The sequence below is a fragment of the Pygoscelis adeliae genome, unplaced genomic scaffold (assembly GCF_000699105.1).
Source record: "Pygoscelis adeliae isolate BGI_AS28 unplaced genomic scaffold, ASM69910v1 Scaffold444, whole genome shotgun sequence".
In the NCBI taxonomy this organism is placed as follows: Eukaryota; Metazoa; Chordata; class Aves; order Sphenisciformes; family Spheniscidae; genus Pygoscelis; species Pygoscelis adeliae.
The window spans coordinates 293,856-319,324 of record NW_008824677.1 but is presented as its reverse complement, the minus strand read 5'-3'; the positions used below and the strand labels follow the sequence as shown (position 1 = coordinate 319,324).

Sequence of the window (25,469 nt, the reverse complement as noted above, 5' to 3'; positions counted from 1 at the left end):
TTAAGAACAAGCGACCTCGAAATCCAAGCACTTTCCCCCAGCTGGAGACACAGAAACTGCTTCTGCTGCACAGAAGGGACACCCATTATTCCCCCCAGTCCACAGCAACCTTCAGCCCAAGAAACCCAAAGAAAAGCAGGGCCCTGGTCTGTGATGCCCCCTGCCAGCTGATCGCTAAGGAAACCTGCATCATACTTATCGTGAACAAATGACAGATAGAGCCATTATGGGAAGTCAGACCCAGGGGAACGTTCATCTAGACTTCATACCTGCTATGCTGTATCTGCTTCTGTGAGCTGGTTAAAGCAAGGCTTTAAAGCCAGAAAGAAGCCAGGCTACCTGTAGTTTGAGAGTGAATACCTTCTACCAGCTTTGAAACACTTAAAACTCTTAGAAGTCATCTGAGACTCCTGCCTTCTTCACAAAAAGATCACCTCCCAGGCAGACATATTTAACAGGGATGGGTTTCCAATATAGAAAAACAACTAAATTGTGCAGCACAAGGTTGCAAAAGCTGGAGCACAGACAAGTCTTGCCCTTCACCCCAGAACAGCTGTATCTCAGGACACTAAGACTGAGACACCGAGGGCTCAGATGTTATCTTAGCCAAAGACTCAGAATTAGCTCATGCCACGCTACTTGAGACCATTCAGTTCAACAGGAATTCAAGGTGGCCTTGCAGAAGTCAGCTCAGCACCATGTTTTCTCTGCAAAGGGTCTGGGCTCTGCAGGGTTCACTTTTTTCTCCCCAGCAAAAGGAAAGAGCAAGGGGGCAAGGCAGAACCTACCTGGTTCTCCGTGGGCATCAATCTGGAGTACGAGGTCGGTGATCAGATCAAGATCAAGGACACATTCATCATCTGATTGCTGGATAAAACAGGAGGACACACACAGATAAATAAGCGGCATTCTAGCAGACAGCAGAAAGGCACACAGCCTTCCAGAGCATCTTCTGGAGAGAGCAAATGCCTGTACTTGGACGGCCTGCCCAGGACTAGGAGCCAGGAACTTCAGGAGCCTGGTTTTGGCTCAATCTGGAACCTGCTCTGGTCACAACTGCTGCCAGTTTCCTCTGCTGTGCAGTGAGAATATATAGTTCCTTTCCCATTCTCCAGACTTGGAAGCTATCTGAGATCTGTGTACCTCTACTGAACAGCACCTAACAAGTAACAAAAATTAACATGACATTTTTGGGGACAAAACTGTGCCATATGCACCTGGGACTTCAAATCCACCAGGCACAGAGCAGCAACTTTTGTATCTCTCAGTAGTTTGGAACATACCTATCAGGCCAACTTAAAAAGCACAGGTAAAAATCCCAGGCACAATAGAAACAGGAAGATTGCCCTGAAGGCAATGGGACACTCTCAGCAAGTTTGCTGATGATACAGAACTGGGAGAAGTGGCTGCTACACCAGATGGTTGCTCAGCCATAGGGAGGGACCTCTACAGGCTGGAGAAAGGGGCTGACAGCTTCTAGGCCAGCAGGCTGGACTAGAAAATGTCTATAGAGGTCCCGGCCAACCTCAATGATTCTGTGACTCCATGACCCACAACTGAAGTAAGATTACCCACAGCGAAGAGTACATGTCTGGAGGGCATCTTCCAGAGGAACAGTAAGCCTAGTTGCAAAAAGCAGCAATCAGGGAATTCAGTCATGCAGGCCTGTGAGCACTTAGATAACAGACTGCTGTAAGCCATAACCATCCTAGTCTTGGACCAGGCTTGCACCGAGCATGCAAACATTCAAGTCTGCATCTATGTATATACATACACAAGTACAATGAGCTGTTAGCTTACTCAAACATAAACAGACTTCACACTTAAGAGGGACAAAAGTAACTTAGACCCAATTCTGAAGTCATCTTTATCCATAATTTAATCAAAATACTCTGGGATTCTACTAACCCGACTTTACCTCATGAGGGTTGATGTGGAATTAAAGCTAAGCACACACTGTCCAACAACCACAGGAAAGAGGGACGAGTTCCAGGCCCAAACTCTCCCCTGCTGATACGCCAGAAGTCAGTGCCTCATCCAAGGGAAACAGCTTAACCACCACGCCGCGTACCCACCTTGATCTCATAGTGCCGGTGTCGGTGCCGACCCAGCTTGGCCAAGATCTCCTCCAGATAGTACTCCTTCACTGGGTACATGAAACCCGGCACCTTGACCACAGGGCAATCCCCAAAGTAATGCGAGAAACGCTGATTGTCTCCTGTGGCACTCATTAAGACCAGGCGCAGGTCAGGGTTCAGCTTCTGGATGCCTTTCCGCAGGATGACATGGTTGACATCTCGCTCGTGGACCTCATCCACCACGACGTGGCTGACACCCTCCAGGCTGGGGTTCCCCTGCAGCTTCCGCAGCAGGATGCCCACGGTGCAGAATAGCAGGGCTCCTCCCCTGGCGGGTGGCTTGCTCTCCAGTCGCACCTGGTAGCCCACATTCTTCCTCATGTTGGGACCCAACTCTTGTGCCACGCGCTGGGCGACCGAGATGGCGCTGATCCTCCTTGGCTGGGTGATCACTACATTGCAGCGGGCGCCACGTCCCTCCAGGATGTAGTGTTCCAGCAGCAGCTGAGGGATCCTTGTGGTCTTCCCACAGCCTGTGTCTCCTGCTATTACCACTACAGGGTTCTGCTCAATAGCTGATAGAATGGTGTCCTTGTGAGGATCTACCGGCAGTGGGTGGCTCTCCTGCCATGAGGATCCTCTCCTTTTCCAGAGGGCCAGGAGATTCTGGCTAAGGCGCACTTCCTCTGCTTCCAACATGGGTATATACGTCTTCCCCGTGATTGCATCACTTATCGCACCAGATTCCTTGCTCAGGTTCATCATATCATCAGCAATCCGGGGCCTGGATTCCCTGATGTCCACTGGATACTGGGAGAGATGAAGAAAGTTGGCAGGGACAAAAAGATTAGTACCAGTCCTGAGGAGGACAGAAAGAAACAAGTGCCTGGAACAGACTCAGCCAGACTGGCTTTGCAGTGACCATGAAGCTTTGCCGTGACCATGAAGTTCTGCCAAAGACTGTTCAGATTTTAGGTAACTCAGCCACTTACATTCCGAATTGAGGTTATTTAAAGTGAGAATTAACTTGGGCAGCTCCCTGCATTTTCCTCATTGCATCCCCTATTTTAAGAGCTGTATTAGTGCTGATGCCTGAACTGACAGGCACAAAACAGTAACTTAAGCTCCCCAAGTCAGTGGCTACACTGCATGCAAGTGATGCAACAGCCCCTCAAAGACAACTTTTGGAAACTATCAAGTTACACCACCACCCTTCTCTCTCTCAGGAAGCCCAGACATGTAACTTGCACAAAACATAAGTGTTCAGCTAAGCCAGAAATATTCTATCTTGGCAAAAGAAAAAACAGAAGTCCCACATCCCACAGGAAGAACTAAAAGGAGCAACAATAGGTCAGGAATTATCTACAACACAAATCAAAGCACTGGCCCAGATGTTTGCAGGATTAAAAGTTCAGCTACAAATCAGTACTTTTGGATTCAGCCTTATTCAGAGTCACAAAGCCATCCCTTCCACACATGGTGTGACAGCTCATGTTCCTGTAAGCACGGGAGGCAGACCAAGTTCCTTCAAGATGCTGCTGTTTTTCTAACTTTTCTAGCCCTTAGTTCAGTCACTTACAGCAGGTCATTCAGAAGCAGCTGCTGTCTTAGGCATAGTCTTGGCTTTCTAGGACATTCACTACTGCTTTGTTTACTTTACACCATCTGTAAGATACTGTAAAGATCACCCGAGATCTTTACTGCTCAGGCCCAAGAGTGCTGCATCAGTGGCTTGTCAACTTCCAAACATTATTCTCAATGACTTCAAGAAGCTACACACATTTGTACCTGAGCTATACTCAACCTCATCTTACCTTAGCACTAACTCCTGCTTTGACAGTGAATGCTCCCAAGGAACCCTGCCTTGGCACTGCTTCAGCCCCCATGGGTGTCTGCTCACCACTGGTCCACCAGGAAGAGGGATCTCCTGGGTGAAAGCACCGCTAGGTGCCTGGGGACCTGCACCCACCACTAATGTACAATACTGTGAGAGACGCTCCCAAGGGAAACGTGCAAGTACCAGCACTCAGTCCTTGTAAAGCTGCAAGGCACAACCAGAGTTTAATGGAACCAACACCTGCATGAGGCAGCATTCATAAGCCTGCAAAGGAGGCTATAAGCAAGCCAGAACTGCACTCCGTAACATGCCAAAGGCCAAATAATGCAGGCAAATGTCACCGATGCATAGAGAGAAGGCCCACTGCCCAGGAAGGGTCTCCCTTCCCCAAAGGTCAGCAGAGACTGATCAGTTTTTGTGGCAAACTGTCAAGCTATGAATTCCCTCAACATTTTGACATGAAGCTCTCAACCCACGTGCAATTCCTGGAGTTAAATGAGATCAGCCAAAGGTGGTTCTCAAGACAGCTGAGCAAGCCTTACATGATTCAGATAGTTCTCAATCTTGCGCAGGGTTGCTTCGGGGACTTTGATGTGGCAGGGTTTCCTCTGGTTCTCACCAAGCTCCCGGAGTGAAGTCATGTTGTACATAGCATGGCTGAGAGGGTTGTTGTTCTTGTCCACCAAGCCAAGGCTCTGCAAAGGAAGAGGCAAACAACACTATCAGACACATGACTGCTGCATACGAAGTGCTGGTATGTAGAACACATGGGTCCTACATGTTCGCATAGGCTAACTCCTTGCCCCATATTCCAAATCCATCACTTCCTGGTTTTGCCACAGCAAGAAACAAGACATGATCCCATCTCAACTCTGATGAAACGGACACACTGGAGCCAACTGCTACCTGCCCCCAACACAACACTCGCAAGAAGGTCTTAAACAGACCCATCAAAGAAACAGCAGCCACAACTGTATCTCACAACCCCCCCTGCAAGTGCCGTTTACTCTCTTGCTACAGTTCTGGTATGTTGTGATAATTCAATAATAAGTCCTGCACTATTTTCTTGGACTTCCCCTCTGCTGACTCTAGAGTCTGCAGCGAAACTATTGCAGCAGTGTGTCTGGATTAGTCCACCTACAAGAATGGGAAGATAGCCTGTGGCCGAGAGAACAGACTAACACTTCCAGGGTGATCCCTACACATCACTTCGTTGAGGGCTCAAAACAAGCACAACAGCCTTAATGGGGTCATCACAGATTAGACAGTGGAGGGGTACAACAGCAGTTTGGACTGAATCCCAAGGTTCAGAAACACATGTTTATTCAGCATGAAGTCAAAGATCCAAAAGTTTCAGGCATCACCCCATTAGGCTCAAATATGGTAAGTCAGGTGGGAGGAGCCTCTATTCATAGACAATATAAACATGGGATGTAAGAGCCACGTGCACTTACCTTAAGCTTCTGACAGGCCAGTGCCGCTGCTTTGTTTTCTGCCTCCACCTTGCGACGGCCCTTGGCAGCAAAAGTCATCGGACAGGGCCAGCGGAGCGTGAGCTTGCAGATCTTGGTCTTGGTGCCTACTGTACGGAACTGCATGTATTCCTAAAAGGCACATAAACAACATCAAACTGGGGGAGATGTTAAGAGCCTACATAACTAGGCAGGCATTTTCAAACACACCCCAATATTTCTAAGCAGAGCTTGAACTGCTGGGGGGTGTGTGGGTGTTTGTTTTAGAGTTTTTTGTTTGGGGTCTGGTTTGTTTGGTTGGGTTTTTTTAAACAGTGCACTAGAATAGGTTTACTGCACTGAATTCTGCCCCCCCCAGCTCACAAGGCACTGGCTAAGCAGAAGTGAAAGCAGACAGCTGTGTGAAGAACGTCACTGAGAGCCTACGGGGTGGAGCACAGCTACTGTTCGCTAAGCACATGAGGTCTGGGAAGGAGGTGGGTGACACATACTAAGGAGGAGGATCAACGGATACTGGCAAGAATCAAGTTGTGGAAAGATTCCATCAGCACAGAAATTACACATTGCTCTGAGTAACACAAACTTGTGTTTGTCGCAGATGTATGGGGAAATGCAAACCTATCACCTGAGAAAACATTCTCCTTCATTCAGACAGCAGCTCCTCTATTGCCCTGGCCTCAAGTAACAACATTCCTCACGCTTCCATTAAGACATTTCTTCAGTGCTCACCACAAAGTATTTTCCTTGCTGCTTTTCAGGCTGATTTTTCTAGGCCTAGTTTTAACTTCCCTTCTCTCCCCAGTTCTCAGCTGCTCAAAAAAAGCATCCAAAGTGATTCCAGTTGGAGTCTTTGAGCTTCATCCCTGGCAGGGGTCAAACAGCACCTTACCTTGACTGTGGAGGAAGAGGTTGCGATCTGAATCACTTGGGCCAGGAGATTTTTGGGAAGTGGGAACTGCGTCAGGGCACGGATGGCAGTGTTGTCGTCTGTCATTTCAATGGAACTCCCTCCTCGGCTAGATGGAAGATGAGAACAGTTTGATATACAAATATCCACTCTGTGCTCAGACTCACCTCACTTCAGATCTGCTACTGAGGTCTGAAACCGAGTAGTTCAAGGTAGAGATAATTTTGGTCATCTGAAAAGTCAAGCTGTATCATGCTACTAAAATCTGTCAGTCACAGAATAATCACCCAGCCCAGCAAAGCCACCTACTAAAAAGCAATCAAACCTCTACACTAGCACCACGAGCTAGATAGCATCAACAGATTTTAACAGATTTGATAAATAAATAATTCTGAATCCAAAGATCCTTATGGATCTTACTCCTGTTAACTACTAAAAATCCCCACGAGCTAGATAGCATCAACAGATTTTAACAGATTTAATAAATAAATAATTCTGAATCCCAAGAGCATCCCTAAAAACAACCACCACCATCAGATCCTTATGGATCTTACTCCCGTTGACTATTAAAAATCCAAGATTTATGCTCATAAAATATGAAGTCAAGCAAGCAACTGTGGTGATGAAAAGGAGCAGATTTAATATTGCCCTCAAAATCAGGGTGGTCAAAAAAGGTCTAAGTGCACGTGCACAATTTCTGGGAATGGAAATCTCTTTAGGCACAGAAGAGTAAGAAAGGCAGGTTACAAGTAGGCAGCAGTCTATCCAAAGGGCGAAACTCCAGAGAAGATGCCTGTGCATTCCCTTGTGATGATAGCCAGGGACAAGACCAGGCTGCCCCACTATTGCTCGCATAGAGAATGGTACAGTAGTCAGTGTTTGGTCCATCTACAGGCCACACCAGCAACATGGGAAGCTGCAGCTCAACTGTGAGGAACTGCAGGGGTGCATCAGCTACAAAGAAAAGTCTCTCGTCTTTACTGCCCTGGATTAGCAGCTATCAGGACAGACGTACCTTGCATCTCTGCCTGGGGTTCGAGCATCCTGATGTGCCATAGGCAGATAATCAGAAACGTCGATTGCTTCTTCCTCCAGCTCTCCTTCCTCCAGTTCCCCTTCCTCTAGCTCCCCTTCCTCCAGCTCTTCTCTCCTCATTGCTTTAGGCATCCTGCCCTGTTCCATGGGCTGGATGGAATCGTCCGGCTCCATCCGTCGCCAGCAGGTTGACAAGTCGGCGAGAGAAGGTCCAGACTTGGAGCGCCACTTGCCCTCCGAGCACCACCTCTCGTCGGGACAGCCAAGCTGGTCAGCGAGAAGCCGGTACTTTGCAGCATCAAAGAGCTCATTTCTGGGCCCCAGCAAACCCCAGCCCTACAAGAGAAGAATGCATTGTTAGCTGCGGTAGAGAGACAGATATGGGTAACTCTGCAGGAAACCAAAACACATCTGGTAAAGGAGAGAAATGCAGGAGCAATTTCTTCATATCCCACAGAAAAGGAGAGAAAGAAAAGAGATTTTCAGAAACATAAAGCTTTCCTCCTGCCATTGTTTCTTAAGAAAGGGAATCTGTTCACTAACCTCACTTCCCAGAGCACAATTGCTTAGCATCACGTAGCTTGTTAGAAAGGGTGGGCCAAGATTTATTGGTAGTTTACAAACCAGTACAAACTAGTAATATTTAGCATTCTGAAGTTTTGAAGCCCACCTCAGAGCATGAAATGCATCTTTTTGGAAAAGCTAGTCTAAACAAGTATAATCTGGGATAACACAAGATGAGAATTCAGGGAATGGTTCATCTCCTTTCTTTTCACAGGAACAGTTATTTGTATAAGCAGACCTCCCTAACCCAGCAGCTTTTGAAACAGAAGAGTTCCTAATTACTGCTGGCCTACCACCTACATCTAGGACTGAACCTTACATGAAGCTCCAGACATATCGAGTGCAACACACGCCATGTCTTACCACACCGCTGCAATAAATTAAAAGTTACATCCTTAGGCCTCTCAATGGCCCCACATTAGACAAGGCTGTATTATTTTGTGCTGCAGGAGTGCCTAAAACAGCAAGAATTCACTTTGCTGGCTGCTGTACTCAAAGTCACTATATTCAGACGCTCTCTGCACCAATTAGACACTACTACTTTTCTTGAACTGATGACTATTTATTTAAAGCAGCATTTGTAGCTATTTCTATAGCTGTGATTGCACAAGGCCTCCCATCATGAGGGACGTCTGTTGCGTTATAGGTTTAGCTGGCAAAGCACCAGAGTTAAAGCTTTGCATGCTGAATCTATGGTTTCAGGGTGTTGGGTTTTTTGTTTGTTTGTTTGTTTAAGTTCTAAACTAAAGTACAGTTTAGCCATTTCCAAAATTTGGGGAAAAATATAAGTGTAGGTAGGAATTTTTTTCCTTTGAAGACTTCCAGGCACTCAAAGAAAGCAGGAAACAATGCTTTTGTTGCACACTGACTAGTGAGGATAAAACAAGAATGTATTTCCAGTGAATGCTAACTGAATGAGGTGGAATGAAGTCAGTCAGTGAAACAAGTTTTGCTAATCACAGTATTAAAGAAACTAGCCTAAGCACAGAGGCCAGCTGAAGAAAGTGCTAGTTTTAATGCTGCAATTCTTAACTTCTGAAGGCTTAATTTAAAAACTAAATAGTTATTTCTTAATGTAGCTTTCTTGATCTACAAGCAAATCAAAAAGCTCCCTTATTGTCAGAGCACCTGCAGCATCTTTTCTAAGCTCCTTAGTAGGAAGGTATCATTGTTCCTACTCTGTAGATGAAAGGGAAACTCCAAAAGCAAACTCACTTGCTCGAGGTTACAGACAACAGTGAGTGGCAGAGCTGAAGCCAAAACTGCATCTTATTCTCAGATAGCTGCTACGTAACACCGTATCTTAAAAACAGTGACCTTTATAACTTTACTGTACTTGTTTGATACTGGCTGTGCACACACATATCGACCATTTCCAGCCATAAATAAGCGGCAGACTAGCGTAACTTTAAAAGAGTAAAACAGAACACGTGATTGACACACTATGGCTTAGATGAAGAGGAAACAAAAGCCTCTGAAGGTACTTATGCTTGCAAATACACACAGGTAGACTGACAGAAGCGTGAGCTAGTGAACAGTAACAGCAAATATACCGGAGGGAAGCTCTACCTCTCGCCATAGGTGCTGAGACTAAGATAAAAGCTGATTAAGGTCTAGGAAATAAAGAACAAAGACCAGAACTCAAAGAATTTAGTGAGTTCATGCCTGGCTGAAGCAAGAGGGCTTTAAGCTCAAATGGATTCAGACAGCTCAAGACTTCACCCTCTACCCTTGATTAATTAACAGATAGGCCAACTACGAAAGTGAACAGGCAGAGAGAGAGATAAAAGTCAAAAATCATATCACCAAAACAGACGAGGCCTGCACACTCAAAGGCTTGTTTCTTCAAGCTAAGGAGGAGTATAAGCTCACCTTGAAGAGCTGACATGCTGCAGCTGCTGCCTGCCTCTCGGCATCAATCTTCTTGGTCCCATAGCCTTCCACTTCCACGTTCTTAGGCCACTTTATATGCAGAGTGACTTTCTGAAAAGCAAAGATAACCAGTAAAGTGAGACAGCACAGAACAATCTCTCCTCCACCAGGAGCATACCTACTTAAAACACCTCTGAACTCCAGGCAAAGAAGGGAACTACAAATGAAAATCCCAAACAAACTCCTTGTTCAGTCCCTTTATGGGAAGCTCCATTCCAGTAACTTAGAAAGAAAAGCCTGAAAAAGGGATACAAGGTACCCACAGTCACTTAGAAGCTGCACGGCTGAGCCAGGCCCAGAAGCCAGGCTGACTTCCAGCACAGTGCCACGTACTCTGGGCCAGAGCTTCACAGGCTGCAGTGTGTCAGCTCAGAGGAATCAAATGCCAAGAGCTCACTACAAGAACAATTCCGTTTCAGAGCAACTGTTCCTATGTACACTGCAGCGTACCAGATCAGGCCTGAGAAGCAACATGCACTCTCTGACACACTTCCAGTTGCGATGGCAAGCAAAACTTCCTAACTGCTTCCTTGTGGTAATTTTAATTAGCAGCATATTGCATCCCATTTACACAGGCAGCTACTGTACTCATCGGGCATGTGAGAACGCAGCCTTCAGTATGTGCGGCCCAACACAAGCTATTAGGAGAAGTAACAGTACCACCAGAGCTCCTCTTACACCAGTACAGTTGGGTGAGAGCAGCTGAAAAACCTGCAAAGGCGAAGAATGCTGAAAGCTGAACCCTGCCCTTTTTAAAACGTTGCTCCAAATCAAGAACTCCTCCTACTCCTGGCCCTGCAGATGCTGCAGCTGAGTTTCTGCAAGGCTCAAAGGAGGGAAATGCCTAAGGAATTCTCTCCTGTTTCTGCAGCAAAGATGAAAGGTGGCATTTAGGTCTGTTGGGAAAACCCCACCTATAAGGCTAGAGAAAAGGCTCCCGACTTTTCAACAGTCTACATCTGGCTGGCTGCCTGCCTGTCATCTGAGTCTCATCTTACTGTAGGAAATTGCTACGTATTTTGCCTGGGGGCTCTGCATGAAAAGGCACAGACCTGCTGAGAAAGAAGTTGTCTCATGAAGGCCAAGTTACTTGACGCTCACAAAAAAACCTTGCCCGCTTCCAACCAAGACTTCTCCAGTTTGTCTCACCTGTCCTTCTGTCCCCAAACATTTTCTGGGTTGGTGTTTTGTTTTTTCGTATCCAACCCTCATTTTCTCCAACAGCTCCTCTATTGGGTTCTGAGGGTTTGTTTCGTGTTTTGTTTTGGTGTTTTTTTTAATCTGAAGTTACACTCAATGTTAATCTATTTAAGTGCTAGCAAGAATGTGAACCGATTACACAAACTAAAATGATGAGGGCATTAAATTTAAGTTAGGAAACTGCACTACCGCTCGAGGAAAAGCAAGAAACACAAAACCACAAATAATAAAGGGACTCTAAAGCAACCACTACTAATGTATTGCCTAAAATGCAGGGATGCTCAAAAAGGATGTGGTAATAAAAACTGTCTGGGAAATTTTAGACAATGTTATTGGAAAATGTTAATCCATCAGAACTGAATCTTTTCCTGGAATGTACGTTACAGTTAAACTTCAGCTGGAAAGGGCTTTCTGCTCTCAAATGAGAGCTGGTATGATAAAAGGAGACAAACCCTTGAACACAGAGCACCCGTCAGTTAGGAACTTCTGCTCAGTTTATAGCACAGATTTGGATCTAGGCCTCTCGCATCCCAGTCAGTGCTCAAAGTACTTGGCAAACTGTTTGCTTGGAATTCCTCTGCTTCATTTAACAAAAAAAAGAGTCTGTAGTTCATTTTGCCCTTAAGTAGTATTAGAAGCCTCCCCCCATCGCAAACAAATTCTTTTCTGGTTGCAATTGAACATTTTAGGCTTAGGCATTTGTTCCATTAGAATCTACAAGAAAATCTAAGCCTACTGAGGTCTAAAATATATCATTTAAGTTTTAGTTTTCTAAAGTGGTGGGGTACATAGCCCAACACATTTGAACACAGATTATGTGTCTTTCTGCTGAGAAAAGCAGGTTACAGCAAGCTACTTAAAAGAAAAAAAATCCATCCTTCCACACACAAAAGGAGAGGGACAGGACCTACATTTATATACCTATTAAAGTACACGAAAATAAAGAGAAACAGGAAGAAGTGAGAATATTTCTTGTTTGGAAGATTATCATGCAACTTTTACGTGGAATTAAAACACTTCTATAATTTTCTCTATTAAAGACTTACTTCCAGGATTAGCAGTATTCTTGGCTCACTTCCCGCTCTATGTGCAACATACCTACCCGGCACCCATCCCCAGCACAACCGGATTACCTTTTTTCTTGGCCCATTAGTATGGATGTACACCAGTTTGTCCCTTGCATGAGAAATGCCCAGGGCTCGTCCAATCACGCTGTTAAGCAAGTTTTTAGGCTGCGGAAATTCCTTTAATAAGTCTCTGGAATCTGAAAAAAAACAACAAAGGAACTAAATGTCTTATAATTCTTGTGCAGTCCTGTTCAAAGACATGTTATAACACCTGCTTCACTGCAGCTCTGTGAGCATTAATGTCTCTAAGGTTACAGATAGAAAAGTAAGCAGAGCTATTAAGTGGTTCACCTACAATGTCTCCAGGCATCAGCAAAATGGTACACAGGAGTGCAAAGTCTCCTGAGCTTCAAATGCAAGATGACACTGCAAATCCAAAATGGGCAACAATATTGTATGTCCCTGTCGTGGTTTAACCCCAGCCGGCAACGAAGCACCACACAGCCACTCACTCAATCTCCCCCCAGCAGGATGGGGGAAGAGAATTGGAAGGGTAAAAGTGAGAAAACTCATGGGTTGAGATAAGAACAGTTTAATAATTGAAATAAAATAAAAATAATAATAATAAAAATTGTAATGAAAAGGAAAATAAAAAAGAGAGAGAAATATAACCCAAGAAAGGCAACTGATGCAAATGAAAACAATTGCTCACCACCAACCGACCGATGCCCAGCCAGTCCCCGAGCAGCAGCCCCCCCGCCAACCTTCCCCCTAGTTTACTGCTGAGCACGACGCCATATGGCGTGGAATATCCCTTTGGTCAGTTGGGGTTCAGCTGTCCCGGCCGTGTCCCCTCCCAACTTCTTGTGCACCCCCAGCCTGCTCACTGGTGGGGTGGCGTGAGGAGCAGAAAAGGCCTTGACTCTGTGTAAGCCCTGCTCAGCAGTAAGGCAAACATCCCTGTGTTACCAACACTGTTCCCAGCACAAATCCCAAACATAGCCCCATACTAGCTACTGGGAAGAAAATTAACTCTGCCCCAGCCAAAATCAGCACAGTCCCATACTTCTCCTGAAATGCACAGATCGTTTCCCGCTCTTTTAAAAGAAGTACGAATGTCCCCTAGTTAGAACTGCAGCACTGACAGTCTAACTCCATGATGCAGTGACACTAAAAATCACTTCACAGTTTGGAAAGACTTTTTTTCCCCAAAAAGCATACAGTATCAGCAGAAAAAACAGCAGACTACATATATCTGTTGAATCTGAATACAAATATCCTAGCACAGAATTCAAAGCCCAGATTAACGCATGGAGTTGGTGCTGTTTCCTCACTATGGAGGCAAAAGCAGCTTTGTTTGTCACTCTTCGATATCGAAAACAAACTGAGCAATAACTATTTTGAACAGACTTTGGTATTTGCATCCCCCTCCTGAGCCATGCATATCACCTCAGGGTTAAATCAAGAGTCTTGACAACACACAAGTTACACATTAGATCCAGCCATTGGTAGTAACGTGAAATAACACCCGGGGACTCCTCTCTGAATTTACTGAGATGGCTTGGTTAGAGGCTGGGAATACGGTTTTGTACCAAATTGCTCAGAGAAACCCCTGGAAAGAAGTTTGCCAACAGCGTCTTCGGAGATAAACCACCCCAAGCAGGAAGCCGAGAAGCAGCGCCTGAGGCGGCAGGTACTGATGGCAGGTAGGACTGGCCGGCTGAGTATGGGTCCCCTGCCCGGACAGGCGAGAAATGCTGCTCAGGCTACGGCACTTGCAGGAAGGGGATATTAATGATCAGTTCAAATCACTCATTTAAAAAAATAGCAATAATAAAAATCACACTGCCCCCAGACAGAACAAGGTCATGCCCACCTCACGTTCCAGTCTCCTTCCTGACGCCAACACCAGCAGTTTTAGCTGGCGAGAACGCTGCTCTAACTCACCTCTCTCATGCATCACGGTTGTATCCGGCACTCTAGGGGAGAGCCTTTATTTTGAGCAGCAGCCCAAGCAAGATCAGATTAAGTTTAATGTGGTAACAATTCCGGACGCAGTTACGCTACACAAACGGGCAGATCTAACAGCTCACTGCTGCGGCGAGGGGTAGGTGCCACTTCTCCCAGGCTCTAACACTACCACTGCTCCAGCTCTGGCACAAACCCAAATGTACAGGGAGATGATTTGCAGCCCTAATCTGACAGAAAACTAAACCAGAAAAATGGAGTACACTGTTTTTTGCTGGGCTCAGAAGTAAATCGGCCAACTGCCCAGTCCTGCAGGTACCCAAAACTAGTGCAAGGGAACAGGAGAGAGGAATGGGATCTCCCATTCTGGCAGCAGCAAGCACAGCTAAGCCACTCCGATCCTATGTTCACTCAACATCACAAGCGCACGTTCCCCAGGCAGTCAGAACTTCATTAATCTTCTTGCAGACCATCGATGGGCTTGGGCACTACTTTTCAGAAGGCTTCCAATTCTCTACAGGTATTCAGGGGAAGTTTCAGCAATGAATCAGCAGTCAGCAAGACACAATCATCGGTACTGCCAGAATCTGGAATTTCAGATTGAGCTGCCAAACCCGAGGCGAAATGACCCAACAGTCACGCTCATTAGAGCATCACCAAGAGCTGCCACCATGTTTTGCTGAAAACTGATTGTAGAGTTGCTGTAACGAAGATCTACAGTAACTGGCTCCAGAGAAGCAAGCAAGCATTTAAGAGAAAGGCTCTGTAACACAGGCACGTGGAAGAGACATTCTTCAAGAAGCTGCTCAGCGAGGGAAAATTGAAGTTATGAGGGTGTATTAGGAGGGCTCACCTGAAAGCTGACCAACAGGGCAATCACAGGAGTTTTAGGGAAGGCAAAAGAGTTATGTTGTACCACTGCAGGCCCAACACTTGTCAGACTGTGGATACTTGGGCAAGGGAGAGCAAAAAACCATGTTGCTGATCATATTACCCTCTCCAGCAAAAGAAACAGCATGCTTATCCAGAGTTCAGAAAAAAAAAATTTAGTGATGCTTAGTTTTGAAACTTCGTCCTCCAAACCAGAGAAGAACCAGCTGAATCTCAGAGAGAAACTGCTTTCAGAAGCTAAACAGACCAGATACTTGGGTTCCTTAACAGGTACAGGGAGATACTGAAATACAACCTCCGCGGCCTGTGATAAGGGTGTCAAGAGCTGGGTATCATTTGAAGACACGCCGCACTGTAATTCGACAATTGTTGAATTCTGACTCGCAGCTGGAACTGGCTCAGGTTGGTGTTACTTTTCAACCTGGTGTGTAGAGGACAAGCTGGTATTCAGAGGCCAGTGTCAAAATGAACAGATCAGAACTGCTGCCTGCTCGATCTCCTTCAGCTATACCCATGTGGAAAAGACTATGCGACACACAATGGGCTTTCTGCCGCGCTCATATGCATGACAGTCAGCCACGGTATCTTCCATTATAAAGAATAATAAAAAAAGCCCACAGGCTGCTGTTTCTCACACATACTTGGGCAAAACTCTTGGACAATTACAGGGGAATATGCAGGAAGTGCTCTAATTTACGAACACTATTTGTCCATTAATTACCTTCTATATATTGGCCAGGAAAGCGTGAAAATGGTCTTAGCCTAACAAAGAACTACAAGCCAATTTTCTGTAATTATACAGCAAGTGTGACATTTCTACCTACTCATACAGCAAGCACCACTATATTCAGACTTTGACCTGTTCAAGAAAACTGGAAAAATGACTAAGATTTTGGCACTCGGCAGTTCCATTCCATTCCACATCGCTGGGACGCATGGAGGGAGGAGTAGTAACACAATTCCCAAATGCACTATTAAATTCACTTAATAGAAGAGAAATTAAAAAAAACCCCAACAAACCTCTAGCACCAGCCTGTATTATTTGGCCTCTAGTTGCTTCCCCTTTTGAAAACAATACCCTGAGAGATTTTGTGATAAGTAACAGGCGGAGGTAAGAAGTACATTCTTCTTAAATGCCCGAAAAAAAATGCAATTACCTGATGACAGAGCCAATTTCTCACATTCTGAGGTGACTCCTCAGTCAGGACTAAATATTTAATCCATTCTAGAGCAAAGAAGAATAGGATCTCTAAATAACAAAGCCTAGTTCTGGCTTGCAGATCAGACTCCGAATTACCAACCGAGACACAATGTATTCTTCACAGCTGACAATGCCATATTCATCTGTACCATCTGATGTACCAACAGCGACTCTAAGGCTTGACGGATTACCCTCAGCCCATTCTTATCCCAAATTCGAGAGCTAAAAGGATCTTATCTTGCACGAAGCCATGCCTCACTCCTAGTTTTTAAAGAAACAATCCGAAATTGCAGAACGTTTCCTTCCCTGCCAGATTGGATTTCTTGGCATCTTCCTCCAAAGAGTGTCTTAGTTCTCTCCCTGCTGAGAATGGGTAGTTGGGTAGGAATCATATTAGCGGTAGTCACAGCCCTGCGGAGGCAAGGAGTATAACTTAATACTCCCCCAAAAAATAGAGTTAATTTTCATACCCAATTCCTATCAAGCCAGAACCACGTATGATGTCCACACCACAGCTCCGAGATCACGAAGGAATATTAAAAGCCTGTCTTGAATAGCAGACAATTCAGGGTGGGGTTATCAAAGAAGCCAATTAACCAATTTAAGTTCCTCAAAGCCAGTAGTGCGGTAGCTTAACTTGACTGTGAAAGTCAATGATAATTCCAAGCAACGCTGAAAGAAAAAGAAAAAAAGCTCCTAGCTGTAGTGGCTAAGCCTTCCATTAACCCCAACAAATCTGACAAGTAAAGACATTGTCAGGTACAACAAGAGCACAAATAAAATGGCCCATAGTCTTGTTCAAGGAAGACAGAGGAGCATTAGATCGATTTCAACAGTTTCTGTCTTCCCTCAAATTCTCTTCCCTGGAGAAGCAACAAACAGGCATCCCTGGAGAAGCAACAAATGAGCAGCAAGGACAAACTATTAAATACACCACTCATCAAGATGTAAGCCCCCGCAGTAATAAATTCAAGTCAGTGAAGAATGCTCCTAACGCATCAAAAATTCACAGGAAAGAAGAAAGCCCTGTGGCTCCATAATATCCATTCATAAGGAATTAGCCTAGACATGTTTTACTAGGGAGAGATGGGGAGAGACAGAGAAGGTTCCACCTGGCAGTTTAGTTTGGAGTACACCAAAACAATATTACTTTTTTGTGCTTTTTCTTTTTTTTTTTTTTAACTATCATCTAGCGACCCTGACCAAGGCTCCTTTCAAGTAGACACAGTAATAAAAACCACGTGCAGTTAGTTCTTGCCTAAACAAGAACAAACTTAAAAATTGGTAAAACTGACAAGGCTTCTTCAAAAGCAAGCGAGATCACCAGAGAACGAGAATGACCGATGGCCAATCTCCACCCTTGGAGACACTCAGAACACGGCCGGACACAGCCCTGATCAACTCACTCTGGTCTGGCCCTGCTCTGAGAAGGGGATCAGGCCACACGGCATCTGGAGCTTCAGCCCAACCTAAATTCTTCTGTGATACTATGAGACGGCAAATTTAATTAGTCTCAGAGAAAGATTCTTAGAGCAAAACAGAGGTCAAGATCACGCAAGTCTCAGTAAAGAGTGAGAAGTGCCACAGACCTGACTGAGCAGGCAGAGGAGCTCTCTTCTTCACAGATTCTGCTCCAAAATCCCACCATCTAGGCCACAAAGTGAAGCCTTAGACATTAATACCAATATAACACTGCCATTTTTTAAGCTGGCCTCAGATCAGAGTTGATTTTTCCATATTTGTATCCAAGGCTAATAACAAAAGAGGTCAAATGAGGATACCTAACAAGACATCAGTTTACGAGTTGAAGGCTTAGCACTTGCCCTCATAAATAATTTTTTTTAAATAACTTTTATGATCTCTACGTGTTCAAGCAGCAGCTATACAGATAAGCCAGACTTACGACAAGATCCTGACGACTTCTTATTTGCTCATCGGAAATGAATCTTCCAATATCGCCAAACTCTCACCAGAAGAGCCCTGCATGGTCAATCCCCCGCACAAACTGGAAGGATGAGGCCAATCCCAGCAAGCTCTCCACATGTGGCCCTCGCATGGCTGCCGGGCATCCCCCACTGGCTGGAGCCACGTCCCCACCGGTACCCCCGAGCTCCGGGTGACCTCACAGGGACAGCCACGGCATGGAACCGTGCCAGTGAGCCACCGATGGCAACAGACACTCCAGGAAAGTGAACCAAAGTCCAAAGATAAAGTACTCAAGTACTCTCTTAAAATGCATGTTAGAAAAAGTGCTGAGGAACGAAGTACAAAAGAGGGAAGGAAAGAAAAAATTGGTTTACTACTTTTCTCAGGCAACACCTGAACCAGCTCATTAAACAATAATTTAGGGTGGTTTAGCATTTACTTTAGAAGTAAGTTAATTTGCTCTGTTGAACAGCCTGAATGTAACAATTAAAGACCATCTGACTCTGAACTACAAGATAAAGCTCAGCAAGGCTTCTGAAAGGAAAATGGAACTAAGACCCAAAGAATTCAGAAACTACGGAGAAAAAATAATAATTAAAAAAAAGTGCTGGAGGGTGGGAGGGAAGCACAGAACACAGAAGGATGAAGGGGGGGGAAGGAAAGAAGTTTTTATGTAATAATAAACCAGATTTCGAAAGGGGAAGATTACAGCCTAAGAAATAAAACTCAGACTAAACCAGTGATTTTAAAAGGGAAAATGTAGTAGTTCAAGTCACAGCCTGGAAGCAGTAACCTCCGGCACAAAACTACTCGTATCTTTCTAAACTAGAAGCATTCTTCATGCTTCATAATCTAACGAAAAGCAATCGTCAAAACACAACATCAAAACACACTTTCAAATATTCTTTCAAAAAAAGTAACGATTCCTCCTGAACAGCAGGAAAGCATCTACCCTTCAAACGCCTGGACCCCATGCCCTCTCGCACACAACTGTTGTAGGCTGAAGGACCAACATCCAAAAGAGAAAAGAAATCTTCCAAGCTTTAGACAGAGACATCACCCCTGGCCAGATTTATGGACACCGCAAATACCAGGATTCACGTTAACGAGAGCTGTCCATATCTCGATCAGCGTTTCATTCGGCTCAGGCAGCAAGGCTACCTGGTGGAAGGCCAGACCGAAGCCCTTTGTACGCGAAACGCAGAGAAAGCGACGCTCCGAACCGCCGGCAGCCTGCACCCGCTCTGACCTAACGGAACTTGCTGCACGGCGACGGCAGAGCGGTTTTCCTGGCGGATGCTCGATGGGCGTGCTCAATCCATCAGGATTTCTAGCGAAAGATCCATTTGCGATTTTTCTCTCGCGTCAGACCACGGCGAGCGATCAGAAGCGGCGGGGACTTTTGGCCAGGGCCGGCTCGGCCCGCCTTCAAAGCGGCGACCTTGAGCCGGAGGGCTCCGCACCCCTTTTCTGGAGAAACCCCACGCTCCCCGAGGAAAAAAAGGAAAAAAAGGAAAAAAAGGAAAAAAAGGAAAAAAAGGAAAAAAAGGAAAAAAAGGAAAAAAAGGAAAAAAAGGAAAAAAAGGAAAAAAAGGAAAAAAAGGAAAAAAAGGAAAAAAAGGAAAAAAAGGAAAAAAAGGAAAAAAAGGAAAAAAAGGAAAAAAAGGAAAAAAAGGAAAAAAAGGAAAAAAAGGAAAAAAAGGAAAAAAAGGAAAAAAAGGAAAAAAAGGAAAAAAAGGAAAAAAAGGAAAAAAAGGAAAAAAAGGAAAAAAAGGAAAAAAAGGAAAAAAAGGAAAAAAAGGAAAAAAAGGAAAAAAAGGAAAAAAAGGAAAAAAAGGAAAAAAAGGAAAAAAAGGAAAAAAAGGAAAAAAAGGAAAAAAAGGAAAAAAAGGAAAAAAAGGAAAAAAAGGAAAAAAAGGAAAAAAAGGAAAAAAAGGAAAAAAAGGAAAAAAAGGAAAAAAAGGAAAAAAAGGAAAAAAAGGAAAAAAAGGAAAAAAAGGAAAAAAAGGAAAAAAAGGAAAAAAAGGAAAAAAAGGAAAAAAAGGAAAAAAAGGAAAAAAAGGAAAAAAAGGAAAAAAAGGAAAAAAAGGAAAAAAAGGAAAAAAAGGAAAAAAAGGAAAAAAAGGAAAAAAAGGAAAAAAAGGAAAAAAAGGAAAAAAAGGAAAAAAAGGAAAAAAAGGAAAAAAAGGAAAAAAAGGAAAAAAAGGAAAAAAAGGAAAAAAAGGAAAAAAAGGAAAAAAAGGAAAAAAAGGAAAAAAAGGAAAAAAAGGAAAAAAAGGAAAAAAAGGAAAAAAAGGAAAAAAAGGAAAAAAAGGAAAAAAAGGAAAAAAAGGAAAAAAAGGAAAAAAAGGAAAAAAAGGAAAAAAAGGAAAAAAAGGAAAAAAAGGAAAAAAAGGAAAAAAAGGAAAAAAAGGAAAAAAAGGAAAAAAAGGAAAAAAAGGAAAAAAAGGAAAAAAAGGAAAAAAAGGAAAAAAAGGAAAAAAAGGAAAAAAAGGAAAAAAAGGAAAAAAAGGAAAAAAAGGAAAAAAAGGAAAAAAAGGAAAAAAAGGAAAAAAAGGAAAAAAAGGAAAAAAAGGAAAAAAAGGAAAAAAAGGAAAAAAAGGAAAAAAAGGAAAAAAAGGAAAAAAAGGAAAAAAAGGAAAAAAAGGAAAAAAAGGAAAAAAAGGAAAAAAAGGAAAAAAAGGAAAAAAAGGAAAAAAAGGAAAAAAAGGAAAAAAAGGAAAAAAAGGAAAAAAAGGAAAAAAAGGAAAAAAAGGAAAAAAAGGAAAAAAAGGAAAAAAAGGAAAAAAAGGAAAAAAAGGAAAAAAAGGAAAAAAAGGAAAAAAAGGAAAAAAAGGAAAAAAAGGAAAAAAAGGAAAAAAAGGAAAAAAAGGAAAAAAAGGAAAAAAAGGAAAAAAAGGAAAAAAAGGAAAAAAAGGAAAAAAAGGAAAAAAAGGAAAAAAAGGAAAAAAAGGAAAAAAAGGAAAAAAAGGAAAAAAAGGAAAAAAAGGAAAAAAAGGAAAAAAAGGAAAAAAAGGAAAAAAAGGAAAAAAAGGAAAAAAAGGAAAAAAAGGAAAAAAAGGAAAAAAAGGAAAAAAAGGAAAAAAAATAAAGGAAAAAAGGAAAAAAAATAAAGGAAAAAAGGAAAAAAAATAAAGGAAAAAAGGAAAAAAAATAAAGGAAAAAAGGAAAAAGACCTGCTTTCGTGTCCCCACCAGAACACGCCGAGGCAGAAGTTGACTGGGCTCCCGCCTGCGAGGTGCCAGCCGCCGTGGGAAGGCAGAGGACTCGCGCCGCCCGCTGAAGCATTAAGCCAGCAGAAAGACATTTTCTTCCTCTTTTAAAAAGCCAGCGGCGCTTGTGCCATTGAGCTCTACCAGCCCAGCCCGGAGCTGGTTGTCCTCCTGACACGTGCGCACCAAACAGGAACACCACAGCAAGCCAAAGCGTGCGCTCGTACACCGGCGACACGTCGCGCGGCACGGATACAGGTCGCCTCGAAGGGGTTTGTGAGTGTTTTGTAGGCGTCGCAACACACACCCCCAAAAAACAGGACCTCTTCACACACACTCCAGGAAACGTTACCGCAAAGAGACGTCATTTGCTCCGAGATCCGCGCAACCTGGTGATGATGCTGCAAACAATCCACGGGCCGGTCCTCCAACTATGGATTTTGTTTTAGAGCCGTTACTAGCCTTCTCTACTTAGAGGAAAACACACGCGTGCGATTTTTTACTACGCCTTCAGCAGCGTCTGGCTGCCCTCGGCTTCGCTCCTGCACACAGTTCTCGCAATCCTTGCACCTCTACAGGCGAAGCGATCTTTCTGATTGTTTTAATACAAGTGACCGCAAGAACCGTTCAGAAGGGGAAATTCAGAAACTGCCTGAAAGTCGTTTCGGGTTTCTTGTCTTCAGCTACGCATACACCCTACCTGCGCCCCAGCACCCACACGTGCAGAGTAGGTAATTCATGTTCAAGTGTACGTTGCCAAAGATAAAGTCAGCTTGCAGCCCGTTGTTTACTAATGTTTGGGAGAAACACTAAAAAATTTGAAGTCAATGAGGTAGCAAGACAGCACTTTCCCTTCTTACACATTTCTCCCTACTTGAAGTTGACTCCCCTGTCATTTAGTTCTAGATGAACAATTTTGTATCTGAGGCATAAAATTCTCAATGCTGTAGTGCTGGTTGAAATTCAAACACTAAAAAAATTTTTAAAAACCCTGTAAGGTCTGAATTATTTTTCTAAGCAATTAATGTATACAAATTTTATTATCTCTGGCTGCAACGTACACCTGGGACTACCGTTGTGTGTTTCTTTAAACCAGGGTATCATTTTTATGTCAAAGACTTTATTACCCAGTGAGTATTTTGTGTGCAAACCAAAAATTTACATGAATGGTTGTTTAAGTATCATGATGAAAAAAGGGGGTTTTTGGTTGTTTTGGGGGGGATGGTGGGTTTTTTTGTTTGTTTTTAAATCAGAGAGAGAAATCTTTGATAAGCCACAAAAGGATTAACTAACATAATTGCACACTTAAGTTTTACAAAGCCTGTGTTCCACAAGAAGAGGTTCAAGAAGTGGAAAGTTATCAAACAAAACCCTGTATAAAAAAAAACACTTTGGAAAAGCATACATGAACACTCAAAAAAAAAAATCTTACTACGCCAAATTTGCCTTTTCCAATACACACACTTTTTAGACCCTCTGTGAATTAGCTAGTGGTTTGTCGGTGTAGTTATTTTTTACTAAAAAACCTGAAAGCAAACAAAAAATCCCAGATCTTCAAGCAGCAACAGAAGACGTGAAAGTTATTCTGGCACTCTAATTATAAAGGCTTAGATTACAAATTTTAAGAGCATCAGTCCACTAAAAAGGAAAGCAGTCTTGCTAGACAAGTCACTCAATTTAAGGCAATGAATTATACGTAAATCTTTTGATAACATGTTGCACAAACTCTTACTTTCAGAAATAAACTTCAGTTAGTTTGGAAACAAAAGCTTCAGGGAGGACTAGAAAGAAAGGGTGGCTGGAAATAATATGTAAACATTAATACATCCTTCTGGGAGGACAAATCTACTGTGAAACTACTTAACTTGACATAGCTGCTGGTTTATTCAGCATTTTCCCAAGATCTAGATGAGGCAATAAGCTGTCCAGCGGCGAAGAAAAAAAAAAACCCAACAAAATCACAGCTAGTAAGCTGTTTCAAGTTGTGAACGCGAGAGAAGAAATGCAACAGGTAACAAGAGCCCTAAGGAGATGAAAACCGTGGCTGGAGACCACAATGATTAAAAGCAAAACAAACAAAAGAAAACAGATAAATGAAGTACATGTCTGGGGAAAATCTCGGAAACACACAGTCAGTGGGAAGGGGAAATCTGGGAGAAGATGCTGAAAGGCAGCGTGCTGGTGCACGGAAAGTTAGACGTGAGTAGGGCTAGTGGTTTGTCACTGTAAATGATGGCAAAATTATCTTATGAGCACAGGAAGAAATAGTTAAGACTCAATTTATTAAAAAATTCCAGAAGTCACAGACTCCACATATTCAATCCAAAGATCTTTATTTTGCAGAGATGAGCGTTAAACAGCACATAAATAATCGCTTAAAGCCATCTTCCCAGGCTTTGCCAGTTCAGGCTCACTTCGATGAGCTGTGGTTAATTCATCTTCTCTAGCCAAGCCTTTGCAGCGGCGGCAGCGCTATGCAGAAGCTCGTTAACAAGCCACGTTATGTTAAAGACTTCCTTTTCCCCCGGAGCGCAAGTGTTACCGCACCCAGAGTCCCAAACCCAGTCTGGCCGTGACAAACCACTAGCCCTCACAGGAAAAGTTCCTTCTCTTGCCCTCAGACTCCAACCCAGGTCACCCTGTTTGACAGATGAGAGGGTTTTTATTCCCAACTAAAATGACTCCGTACACAATTAACGCCCTGGACGTATAAAGCATTCTGGGAATTTTTGTTTTAAATACGGAACCCACGGTATTGGTGACTCACTAGCACGGCAGCGTTACAAGAATGGCTGGTACACTGTTGTGTTCCCCAAGTGCTAAAGCAGAAGCGTGACTTCCCTGAGACAGGAGGTAGTGATCCGTCACTGGTTCAGCCACATCTGGAATATTGTTTTCCATTCTACGCACCTTATTTTAAGACCAAGTAACGGAGTTCGGAAAAGAACAACAAAAGAAGACAAAAAACAGCCAGTGACTGGAGGGATTTCTTGAGAAAAAATACGATCTAAAGAAAGAGGCTGGCAAAGCAACGACAGGAGAAAAAAAGGACACGACAGCAGTTGACAGGTATTTAAAGTATGCAAACACCAAGGAGAAAGCACTTACTGAATTGGTACAAAAGGATGCAGGTATGTTTAGGGGGGTAAAATCAAAAGGGGGAAAAAAAGCCTTTACTTTAAGCTAAATAGCAAACAAGTCTACATTGTCATCTATTGGATAACACAACAGGTCTTCTCCCCTCCCAAATTCTGTTGTTTCCCTGAAATACTCTCTTGTACTTGCTGTAACCAAGCTTACCTGCAACACCGAACTCGTGCTACGCTAACCGAGACAGAAGGGAGTTACGCTGGCTACAACCACCACCCTCGCCTTACACTTCAAGTGCAAGTTTTGCACGCGGGGCTCCCCTCAGAAATAAAGCGTGTCTCAAACATAGAAATTGGCACCATACGTCACACAGCTATCGCTAGCTCAGGTACAGTCATCTCAGCTTCCTTCTTTGTCCCTAATGCATTGAGAAGGAAGTCTGACAAAGACATTTGTAGGACAAACTTCTCATGTATCCAGCATAGAGAAGGACAGTACTGTTTCTTACAAATTAATTTTCTTCATCAATCTGCTATAGTATTAAATCTCTGAACAAAGAAAAAAATAAGAGTTGAATGGAAGATTGTCTCAGGTCCTTACCTTTAAGGGAATTCAGCGAGAACATCTCCATCACAGTGAAAAGGGTTGATTCCTGGGAGAGCAAGAGGTAGCAAAAAGAAACAGGAAGTTAGAATTAATATTTCCTTCGAGATGTTTCAAGTGCTTAGCACTTCTGAAATTAGCTGTCTTTAGCACAAGACAAAGCTGACAGTCCTCAACAGATTTCACCTGGGTGTTTACATTCTGCCTGCTTCATCTGAATCACGCGTGTACTATTTGCTATCCTGTTATAACCGGCTGCCCTACACCCAAAGGGAGGAAGCGTCTTCTCAACCAGCAGTCTGTAGGTTTGGGAAGTGCTTTGTTTCTGTGATGACACCGAGTTGGGGATATTTTTGAAAATCTTTTCAAGACAGAACGCCACAGGCAGGTAGACCACTGCTGTTATTCCCCCTTTTTAAAGCAAAACAAGAAAAGAGAGACACATGTACTTTTGATAAAGTTCTTTGCTGAAATGACATTAAACTT

General features: G+C 43.4%; 1 protein-coding gene across 1 annotated transcript in view; it reads right to left on the bottom strand.

Annotated features, from left to right (window-relative positions):
- Window positions 1-25,028, bottom strand: part of DHX30 (DEAH (Asp-Glu-Ala-His) box helicase 30) — a 31,570-nt gene extending 6,542 nt beyond the window's left edge. Inside the window, exons 1-9 of the mRNA XM_009323143.1 lie at window positions 24,981-25,028; window positions 12,159-12,289; window positions 9,766-9,876; window positions 7,310-7,665; window positions 6,277-6,403; window positions 5,370-5,519; window positions 4,458-4,610; window positions 2,076-2,888; window positions 789-867 (exon numbers count right to left, since the gene is read on the bottom strand). Of these exons, the coding sequence (XP_009321418.1) occupies window positions 789-867; window positions 2,076-2,888; window positions 4,458-4,610; window positions 5,370-5,519; window positions 6,277-6,403; window positions 7,310-7,665; window positions 9,766-9,876; window positions 12,159-12,289; window positions 24,981-25,011 (1,951 nt within the window). The 5' untranslated portion in view covers window positions 25,012-25,028. The remainder of the gene's footprint in view (window positions 1-788; window positions 868-2,075; window positions 2,889-4,457; window positions 4,611-5,369; window positions 5,520-6,276; window positions 6,404-7,309; window positions 7,666-9,765; window positions 9,877-12,158; window positions 12,290-24,980) is intronic.
- Between the last annotated feature and the right edge of the window lie 441 nt (window positions 25,029-25,469).